This window comes from Salmo trutta, chromosome 30 (genome assembly GCF_901001165.1).
Source record: "Salmo trutta chromosome 30, fSalTru1.1, whole genome shotgun sequence".
In the NCBI taxonomy this organism is placed as follows: Eukaryota; Metazoa; Chordata; class Actinopteri; order Salmoniformes; family Salmonidae; genus Salmo; species Salmo trutta.
In genome coordinates, this window is record NC_042986.1 from 37,234,941 (window position 1) to 37,246,508 (window position 11,568).

The window sequence follows — 11,568 nt, forward strand, 5'->3', positions numbered from 1 at the left end:
TAGCAAAGGATCTGAATACTTACACCTTATTTACAAATGTTGTATTTTTTTTATAAAATTGCCAAAAAATCTAAACCTGTTTTCGCATTGTCATTATGGGGTATTGTGTGTAGATTGAGGAAAATGTTGTTTTTTTAATCCATTTTAAAATAAGGCTGTAACATACTTTTGGGGGGGAAGAAGTCAAGGGTTCTGAATATTTTCCAAATGCACTGTATATATTTAAATTGTAGTATGAATACCATCAGTGGTATGCTGTTTGAATAGGCTACCATCAGTGGGTTGAAGCTTTTCACCTGAGACAGAGAATGCAAAGCATGTGTGATTGAATGCAGAGCTATCATACCTCACAAGAAGGGTGCAGGCTCTGACTTAAACTACACAACAGAAAATCTGGGCCTTTACGAAAGCTGCACCAGGTGTATGTTCGTGGTTTTAAAGTCTGTGCCACTTTTAAAAACCTATGTCAGGCAGTCTAAAGCACTGCTGAGGCACCACTACAGCCTGGGGTTTGATCCCAGGCCGTGTCACAGCTGGCCGTGTCACAGCTGGCCGTGTCACAGCTGGCCGTGTCACAGCTGGCCGTGTCACAGCTGGCCGTGTCACAGCTGGCCGTGTCACAGCTGGCCGTGTCACAGCTGGCCGTGTCACAGCTGGCCGTGTCACAGCTGGCCGTGACCGGAAGACCCATAGGGTGGCGCACAATTTGCCCAGCGCCGTCCGAGTTAGGGTAGGGTTTGGCTGGGGGTATTCCTTGGCTCATCGCGCTCTAGCAACGGGGCGGGTACCTGCAAGCTGACTTCGGTCGTCAGGCAAACTGTGTTTCCTCTGACACATTGGTGCGGCTGGCAGTGTGTTAAGACGCACGTCTCAACCTTCGTCTCTCCCGAACTCGTTGGGATTGGCAATTGGACATCACTAAATTATATTTTCAACTGTCAGGTCCCTGATGATTTCATTCATAAAACACAGATCTGCACTGTGTTCTCTCATGTGTAAATAATTCAACAGGCACCAACGCAGATGCTGTCAAAAATAGTTACAACTCATTTGTCCTTCTTCTTCTGTCCTTACAGGCATCATGTGTTATACAGTAAGACAGACTTAAAGCAGCTTTAGGTATTTAGCTCTGAAGTCCAGTATCCATGTTTTAAATATAAGTGCAGAATTTATCATCATTATTGGTCATTCTTGGCCATTGATACACAACTTAGATGTAATTTAATTCTGAAATAATGTTTAATTCTGTTAAGTGTTAGAGCTTTGAGGTAACCCCAATGTAAACAATACAAACTTTCTCTCTGGACGGAGACCTGATGTGAACCTAAAGTACATCAGTGTGCTTCTTTCTTTTACTGGTGACTCAAGACACTTGCTAAATGCTTTGTCACACTGAGCTAGAACCTTCCAATAGGCAGCCCTCTGTTGTCAGACAGTCTAACGCGTGTCCTGTCCTCGACAGAGATTTCCAATAGGCAGCCCTCTGTTGTCAGACAGTCTAACGCGTGTCCTGTCCTCGACAGAGATTTCCAATAGGCAGCCCTCTGTTGTCAGACAGTCTAATGTGTGTCCTGTCCTCGACAGAGATTTCCAATAGGCAGCCCTCTGTTGTCAGACAGTCTAACGCGTGTCCTGTCCTCGACAGAGATTTCCAATAGGCAGCCCTCTGTTGTCAGACAGTCTAACGCGTGTCCTGTCCTCGACAGAGATTTGGCATGCTTTACCCACCGCCCCATCCCTTGTTGTGACTGATTACAGCAGTCATCCCCGTGTTTGAATTTATGCAAACTAAGAGACATGATTTTAGAGACATGCTGTTGTTCAGTCCTCATGTGACCCTGTGTTATTGGCTACTATCCACTTCCCCATCATTCCAGAAGGAAGCAATTGTGTCTCTCCACAGATGATAAATAAGTTAAACATTGTTTCAAATATGACTCAGCCAGACTTGTAGCCTACTTCGCGATAGTGGATTTGTGAAGTGAATAAATTAAGTGGGGCTAAGAGGTGACTCAAAAAGCTGTTTGAACAGGCATCAGAGGCTAAGCCCTGGAGCTGTATTAGTGGCTGACTGGACAGGGCTCCACTCTTAAGAAAAGGGTGTTATTTGTTTGTCCCCATAGGAGAACCCTTTTTGGTTCCAGGTAGAGCCCTTTGATGGTGAAAAGTAGAGGTCGACCGATTATGATTTTTCGACACCGATACCGATTATTGGAGGGCCAAAACCCCCGATACCGATTAAATCGGCCGATTTAAAAAAATATATATACATTTTTTTTATTTGTAATAATGACAATTACAACAATACTGAATGAACACTTATTTTAACTTAATATAATACATCAATAAAATCAATTTAACCTCAAATAAATAATGAAACATGTTCAATTTGGTTTAAATAATGCAAAAACAAAGTGTTGGAGAAGAAAGTAAAAGTGCAATATGTGCCATGTAAGAAAGCTAACGTTTAATTTCCTTGCTCAGAACATGAGAACATATGAAAGCTGGTGGTTACTTTTAACATGAGTCTTCAATATTCCCAGGTAAGAAGTTTTAGATTGAAGTTATTATAGGAATTATAGGACTATTTCTCTCTATACGATTTGTATTTCATATACCTTTGACTATTGGATGTTCTTATAGGCACTTTAGTATTGCCAGTGTAACAGTATAGCTTCTGTCCCTCTCCTCGCTCCTACCTGGGCTTGAACCAGGAACACATCGACAACACCCACCCTCGAAGCAGCGTTACCCATGCAGAGCAAGGGGAACAACTACTCCAACTAACCCTAACCCTAACTAGCTAGCCATTTCACATCGGTTACACCAGCCTCATCTTGGGAGTTGATAGGCTTGAAGTCATAAACACCGCAATGCATTGCGAAGGGCTGCTGGCAAAACGCACGAAAGTGCTGTTTTGAATGAATGCTTACGAGCCTGCTGCTGCCTACCATCGCTCAGTCAGACTGCTCTATCAAATCATAGACTTAATTATAACATAATAACACAAAGAAATACGAGCCTTAGGTCATTAATATAGTCGAATCCGGAAACTATCATCTCGAAAACAAAACGTTTCTCCTGTCAGTGAAACCGTTCCGTATTTTATCTAACGGGTGACATCCCTAAGTCTAAATATTCCTGTTACATTGCCCAACCTTCAATGTTATGTCATAATTAAGTAAAATTATGGCAAATTAGTTCGCAACGAGCCAGGCGGCCCAAACTGTTGCATATACCCTGACTCTGCGTGCAATGAACGCTAGAGATGTGACACAATTTCATGTTAGCAGGCAATATTAACTAAATATGCAGGTTGAAAAATATATACTTGTTTATTGATTTTAAAGAAAGGCATTGATGTTTATGGTTAGGTACATGGATGCAACGACAGTGCTTTTTTCGCAAATGCGCTTGTTAAATCAACACCCGTTTGGCGAAGTAGGCTGTGATTCGATGAGAAATTAACAGGCACCGCATCGATTATATGCAACGCGGGACACGTTAGATAAACTAGTAATATCATCAACCATGTGTAGTTAACTAGTGATTATGTTAAGATTGATAGTTTTTTAAGGTAAGTTTAATGCTAGCTAGCAACTTACCTTGGCTTCTTGCTGCCCTCGCGTAACAGGTAGTCAGCCTGCCATGCAGGCTCCTCGTGGAGTGCAATGTAAGGCAGGTGGTTAGAGCGTTGGACTAGTAACCAGAAGGTTGCAAAAACGAATCCCCGAATCCCCCCTGAACAAGGCAGTTAAACCCCGTTCCTAGGCCGTCATTGAAAATAAGAATGTGTTCTTAATCTGACTTGCCTAGTTAAATAAAGGTGTAAAAAAAAATATATACTTTTTTTTTTTTATATATAAAAAATTGGCGGCCAAAAATACTGATTACCGATTGTTATGAAAACTTGAAATCGGCCCTAATTAATCGGCCATTCCGATGAATCGGTCGACCTCTAGTGAAAAGGTTCTACTTAAAACTTCGATTCCCACGGGGGGCCAAGTACGAAGAAAAAAAAAATGTATGAAATTAAAATGAAATGTATGCATTCACTACTGTAAGTCGCTCTGGATAAGAGCGTCTGCTAAATGACTAAAATGTAAAAAAAATGTAAAAATGTCTATCAATCACATTAAAGTAGCTAGGTTGTCTATCTTAGCTTGCATGCCTGCTGGCAAGGCTGGTAGACTAGAAAAGCAAGCAATAACTAAATGTACTGAATAAGACACAAACCTTTTAACCAGATTTTTGCAGAGAACCATATTTTGTTTCTTTAAAAAAATAAACCAGTCAAGGAGGATAGACAGCTCAAGAGGTATGCTTTGATATGCAGAAAAATACATATTGTTTACATAGAATTAAGCAGGGCCTAGCCCCACTCCGGACCACCCCCAGCCATCCTCACAAACTTTGTGCCCCCTCAGATTTGCACGGTGCCTGACGCCCCTGGCGGGCAGCGCCAAGTGAACACAAAGGGCACCAGAACACATCGAATGCTGTTCCTTCTCCGGCAGCAACTGGAGAAACCACAGGAAGCACTATGAATAGAGAGGATTTGAAAACATCGCAAATGGCAACGTATTCCCTACATAGTGCACTACTTTGGACCAGAGCACAATGGGCCCTGGTCAAAAGTAGGGCACTTAATAGCGGGCTATTAAGTGCCATTTGGTACAGTACCAAGTTACCCGAGCACCTATCCGTTGGAAATCTCCAAGGGAACACATTTGGAATCACTTCCTGATCCAGACATAATTCCTACTAAAATAATAGCATTCAGGCAAACAATGGAAGGGGGGCTGCAGTGTATATGTGAACATAAACAACAACAGGATGCTGCCAGGGGAATATATCCAGGGACAAAGTTGTAGCCATGTTGTCACACCTTTCACTGACAGAGTATTAAACCAATAATGTCTATGATCTTTTTTCAAGGACATGTTTCTGACTAGAGGAAACCACTACTTTAGACATTGGCGGCAGGTAGCCTAGTGGTTAGAGCGTTGGACTAGTAACTGAAAGGTTACAAGATTGAATCCCTGAGCTGACAAGGTAAAAATATGTCCTTCTGCCCCTGAACAAGGCAGTTAACCCACTGTTCCTAGGCCGTCATTGAAAATAAGAATGTGTTCTTAACTGACCTGCCTAGTTAAATAAAGGTACAAAAAAAAACATATGCCTGCACAAAATCAGATGAAACAACACTATTCATCATCAACAACAACGTAGGCCTAGTGCAACTTTTCACTCTAAAGCCTTGCAATGTGAAATACAGTTTAAAGTGGGGCTCTCCAACCCTGTTCCTGGAGAGCTACCGTCCTGTAGGTTTTCACTCCAACCCTGTTCCTGAATAACTACCCTCCTGTAGGTTTAAACCAGGGCTCTCCAATCCTGTTCCTGGAGAGATACCCTCCTGTAGGTTTTCACTCCAGCCCTGTTCCTGGAAAGCTACCCTCCTGTAGGTTTACACTCCAACCCTGTTCCTGGAGAGCTACCCTCCTGTAGGTTTACACTCTAACCCTGTTCCTGGAGAGCTACCGTCCTGTAGGTTTTCCCTCCAACCCTGTTCCTGGAGAGATACCGTCCTGTAGGTTTACACTCCAACCCTGTTCCTGGAGAGCTACCCTCCTGTAGGTTTACACTCCAACCCTGTTCCTGGAGAGCTACCGTCCTGTAGGTTTTCCCTCCAACCCTGTTCCTGGTCTAGAAGATGAATCAGGTTACTTTCAACTTGGGTTGGAGCGAAAACCTAAAGGAGGGTAGCTCTCCAGGAACAGGGTTGGAGAGCCCTGGCTTAAAGGATTAGTTTGCTATTTTACAACTTGATGTTATATGATTCCTCAGCCTGAAAGTCGTCTATTTGCCAGGAAGAACTGAAAGCCGTGGTTCAGTTCTCTAAATAGATGACGTTTGTAATGACTAACTTTAGCCACTGCTAGCTGAAAATCAATGGAACAAAGTTGTAAAATAGTGAACTCCTTTTAATGAGCTTTCTGAACACAACAATTGTAATATCTTACTAGAGAACTGATGTTTCCATAGGTTATGCTTGACTATGTAGAGATCAGACTCCATGGCCCACTTTGCCATACTGAGACTGGGTATAACTTATTGTCATCAGCTGATGAAATATATGAGGGTCTCTCAGACACTAAATCTCAGATGCAATGATCTCATGACTATTTAATATGGCTGGAATTGTTATAATAGCTTACTGTGCTGTGTAACATGAGCTACACAAATACATGAAGCCTAAATCATGGATTCGTGGAGTTTTGTATTTCTCTGTAAAATGAATTCATTACGCAGAGAGCAAAACTTGACACAGAGGCTACAAGAGGTGAAGGAGATAAGAAGAGTGAGTCTCGATTCGAAGTCGACCGATGTGGTAACTACCGTATGTTGAAATGAAGATCTGTCAAAATGACAAGACTGTAAACGTATAACCACAGGCAAGGTAAAGTATTTGTAGGGACATGCACATACTTACCCAAGTGTACTTATAAAACCATTGACAGAGCCCTCCGCGTAAAGGGAAACGATGTCCCCAATGTGCAAAAAGCTGGACATTGAATCGGACATCTTCGGTGTCTTTCGCGTTGACAATTATCAACTGAAATACACGTATCCTCTTCTGTATTCTCCACTTGACTGCTGCGACTTTTTGAAGCGCTGCTCGTATCTGATCTTCCTCCTCGTGCACTAAGGGCTAAGAACCCTTCATTCGAACTAATGAAGATTTCGTTGGAATGCACGGAGGACAATGTAGTTAATTCAAATTATAGCTTCAATTGTTTAATTCAATAAAGTTTAAACCCGAAAATGAGCAATGACAACCCGATGTTAATGAAAGTAGAGAAAGTCCAAATGTGTCAGCGAAGTCGTCATGTTGACACTGCACCTGAAGACATAGTATTGGAACCAGGAAGTGTGTTATCTTGATAACTCCTCAGTTATCTGTTCTTGGTTCAGTTATCTTCTCAGTTGCCTGTTTCTGACTGTAGAAAGTACAAGAGAAAGATTGCGTTATACCCTCTCTTGCCTACATACATTAATACAATGAGAATTGGTACAAATGGATGGTACAGTAGGCTACATACAGTGCAAGGGGTTTTATTCAGTAGACCTACACATGTTTGTTTATCTGCTCATTATAGAGTCAATAAAAGTCAGATGATTTAAAGGGCGTCAATAAACCATAATCTCAACTATATAAACAAATAAACACATTTTAAACTATATATATCATAATTAAGAGATATAGTTTCATATGAACAGATATATATTTTGAAGAGGGTTTTAAGTTCAAAAGTGGATCACAGCTGCACTACTGTCTATGAGAGTGTGATGTAGTGTGATTCAAAAGTTGCCTTTTTTATTTTGTCTTTTCTACATGCCCTGCTGGCCTATTCCAGACGTCACTCTCTTACCATAGTTTACCATCTAGGGTTCTTGCTTACTACATCGTCATAGTTTTGGCCTTTCTAAAAGCTTGAGTTCAAGGTATTGAACAACAATTTAGGCAGCTGTGTAGCAAACACATACAGCCATGCTTTTTTTCCCGCCCACTGTTGACAACTCATGGTAGCAGGCGAGTCATGCTCAGCCTTTGGCTTGGACTTCCTGGTGCAGTCAAGGGGTGATACGGGCTGAGGCTGAGCCAAGCTGTTTGTGTAGGAGAGACGTCTTGCTGCTTTCCTTACACAATACAGTATGCACAATCAAAATATAGCCTCTCTTTCGTGGTTTTCTAGTGGGCAGGTCTGATCGGTTGATCTCATCTAGCTGTTCAAAAAGTCAGTGTTTGAGGAAAATGACATTTCTAACAATGTGCCAGTTAACTTAGCACTTATTCAGCAAGTGTCACCGTACCATGGCTACAGTAGGCTACAACCTTATCTGAAGTACTTTCTGAGCCAAAGTACAACTCTCTAAACATGCAGTTCTTTCTTTCTTAGATTTCCCATTAAATATTGGTTTACCCTGTGTATTTTCACCATGATTCCTCTGGTTAGCGCTGGCATTGAAAGGCCATTGTTACGGACTGACTTACTGACTGCCTTTAACTATCATGTCCCAGGCCGGACCATACATGGACACTACAAGGCAACATTTATTATCTGGCTTGGCCCATGTGAATGTATCCATGGTGAACATTTGTAATTCAAGGTTCCTCCATCTTGTTTCTATGGTGATGGAGACAAAGGCCCAATGAAGGAGCATGAGAGAGGCCCATAGAGGTCCACTGGACCTGGGGAACATTCTGTCTCTCTCATTGTGATTAATACCTACTTTAGTAGAGACCAAACCTGGACCGTATTTTACACCCCACCTTCTCCTTTACAAGTACCACACAAACTTTAAGCTGGAAAGCCGCCACCTTAACTAATTTCATCATCATTTAACATCTGCTTTCTTGTAACCACATGCACTATTACAATCCACTCAAACAGGTTTTGTGAGTTAAGGAGCATACTGTATTTATTTAACAAGGCAAGTCCATTAAAAACAAATTATTACTTACAATGACGGCCTAGGAACAGCCTTTTTCAGGGGCAGAAAGACAGATTTTTACCTTGTCAGATCAGGGATTCTATCTAGCAACCTTTTGGTTGCTGGACCAAACACTCTAACCACTAGGCTACCTGCTCTAACCACTAGGCCACCTGCCTCCCCCCTCTAACCACTAGGCTACCTGCTCTAACCACTAGGCTACCTGCTCTAACCACTAGGCTACCTGCTCTAACCACTAGGCTACCTGCTCTAACCACTAGGCTACCTGCTCTAACCACTAGGCTACCTGCTCTAACCACTAGGCTACCTGCTCTAACCACTAGGCTACCTGCCGCCCCTAAGGACTGTAAGGATTATTATCCTTATTGCTCTAATGCTGAAAAGAAAACGGACAGACACCTATTTTACTGGTATTTTTCCCCGTGTAGCTGGGTGGGTTTTAAAGTGGAATTTCACCCTGGGCTTGTTTTCATCATGTCTAAGGCATTTCTAGGTCAGTGAGATGTGTTTCACACACACACTATCTATACAAAAGTATATGGACACCCCTTCAAATTAGTGGATTTGGCTATTTCAGCCACAACCGTTGCTGACAAGTGTATAAAATCGAGCACACAGCCATGCAATCTCCATAGACCAGGTATTACCAAACTGGGGTATGCGCAATGCCGTCGGGGGTACGACAAATAAAAATGTTATTCACTTTTTCTTTTTAAAGAGACAATGCCTTCATCAAACACTGTTTCACGACGCATCAGTGACATGGCAGGAGATGTTTTGAAATCACTACTTCGCATACAAGCCAGTGAATTCTATGCGTTACAGCTGGATGAGTCAACAGATGTGGCGGGCCTGGCACAGTTCCTGGTATATGTCCGTTAAATTTATGGGGGGTCAATTAAGGAAGACAACCACTGGAAACCAGGACAACAGGAGTGGATATTTTTAAAGTACTGGACAGCTTTGTGACATCAAATGGACTTTGGTGGTCAAGATGTCCTGGTATCTGTACTGATGGCGCAAAAGCCATGACACGGAGACAGAGTGGAGTGGTAACGCGTGTGCAAGCAGTTGCTCCCGACGCTACTTGGGTTCACTGCAGCATCCACCGAGAGGCTCTTACTGCCAAGGGAATGCCTGACAGCTTGAAAGACGTTTTGGACACTACAGTGAAGCTTATGGACAAGCTTACGGACAATGTCAAATGTGATATAGCGAAGCATCTGAGTGAGTTGGGTACGCAATTACGCAGGTACTTTCCCGAAACAGATGACACAAACAACTGGATTTGTTAAACCTTTCATGCCCTGCCTCCAGTCCACTTACCAATATCTGAAGAAAGAAAGCCTCATCAAAATTGCAACAAGCGGTTCTGTGAAAATTGAATTTAATCAGATTTCTGGATTGGGCTGCACTCAGAGTATCCTGCCTTGTCAAAATGCGCTGTTAAGACACTGATGACATTTGCAACCACGTACCTATGTGAGAGTGGATTCTCGGCCCTCACTAGCATGAAAACTAAATACAGGCACAGACTGTGTGTGGAAAATGAATTAAGACTGAGACTCTCTCCAATACAACATTGCAGAGTTATGTGCATCCTTTCAAGCACACCCTTCTCATTAACCTGTGGTGAGTTATTCACAATTTCCGATTAAAAATGAAGTTTTATATGTAAGGTGGCTAAATAAAAAGCAAAATGATTGATTATTATTATTTGTGCCCTGGTCCTATAAGAGCTCTTTGTCACTTCCCACGAGCCGGGTTGTGACAAAAACTCTCACTCATTCTTATGTTTTAATAGATGTATCGTATAGTGTGTGTGGCAGGCTTACAATGATGGCAAAAAACAACATTTGAGAGTGCGCTGATCCTGGTGCTAGAGGGGGTACGCAGCTGGAGGTTGAATGTTTGAAGGGGTACGGGACTATAAAAAGTTTGTGAACCACTGCCGTAGACAAACATTAGCAGTAACATGGCCTTACTGAAGATCTCAGTGACTTTTAACGTGACACCGTAATAGGATTCCACCTTTCCAACAAGTCAGTTCATAAAATGTCTGCCCTGCTAGAGCTGCCCTGGTCACCTGTAAGTGCTGTTATTGTGAAATTGATACATCTAAGAGCAACAACAGCTCAGCCACACAAGCTCACGGAATGGGAGTGCTGAAGTGCGTAGTGCGTAAAAATTATCTGTCCTCGGTTGCAAACTGCCTCAGAAGCAACGTCAGCACAATAACTGTTCTTCGGGAGCTTCATGAAATGGGTTTCCATGGCCGAGCAGCTGCACACAAGCCTAAGATCACCATGCACAATGCCAAGCGTCAGCTGGAGTGGTGTAAAGCTCGCCATTGGACTCTGGAGAAGTGGAAATGCGTTCTCTGGAGTTATGAATCACGCTTCACCATTTCGCAGTCAGACGTACGGATCTGGGTTTGGTGGATGCCAGGAGAACACTACCTGCTCGAATGCATAGTGCCAACTGTAAAGTTTGGTGGAGGAGGAATAATGGTCTGAGGCTGTTTTTCATGGTTTGGGCTAGACCCCTTAGTTCCAGTGAAGGGAAATCTTAATGCTACAGCATACAATGACATTCTGTGCTTCCAACTTTGTGGCAACAGTTTGGGGAAGGCCCTTTCCTGTTTCAGCATGACAATGCCCACATGCACAAAATGAGGTCCATGCAGAAATGGTTTATCAAGATCGGTGGAAGAACTTGACTGGCCTCAGAGAGCCTTGACCTCAACCCCATCGAACACCTTTGGGATGAGTTGGAACACCGACTGCGAGCCAGGCATAATCGCCCAACATCAGTGCCTGACCTCACTAATGCTCTTGAGGCTAAATGGAAGCAAGTCCCTGCAGAAATGTTCCAACATTTAGTGGAAAACCTTCCCAGAAGAGTGGAGGCTGTTTATAGCAGCAAAAGGGGCCCAACTCCATATTAATGCCCATGATTTTGGAATGAGATGTTCGACGAGTGGGTGTCCAGATACTTTTGGTCATGTAGTGTAATTGCACAGCAGGAAGGCAGGTCTGGGCTTTGCTCGCT

At 42.8% G+C, this 11,568-nt stretch overlaps 1 protein-coding gene across 6 annotated transcripts in view; it reads right to left on the reverse strand.

Moving 5' to 3' along the window:
- LOC115168596 (inositol 1,4,5-trisphosphate receptor type 3) overlaps nucleotides 1–6,976 on the reverse strand; it is a 58,030-nt gene extending 51,054 nt beyond the window's left edge. For 3 of the 6 annotated variants that reach the window (XM_029724014.1, XM_029724015.1, XM_029724012.1), the window contains exon 1: nucleotides 6,494–6,975. In XM_029724014.1, the coding sequence (XP_029579874.1) occupies nucleotides 6,494–6,585 (92 nt within the window). In that variant the 5' untranslated portion in view covers nucleotides 6,586–6,975. Of the gene's footprint in view, nucleotides 1–6,493 lie in introns of all 6 variants that reach the window. The other 3 variants (XM_029724017.1, XM_029724013.1, XM_029724016.1) reach the window with 2 other exon arrangements.
- Between the last annotated feature and the right edge of the window lie 4,592 nt (nucleotides 6,977–11,568).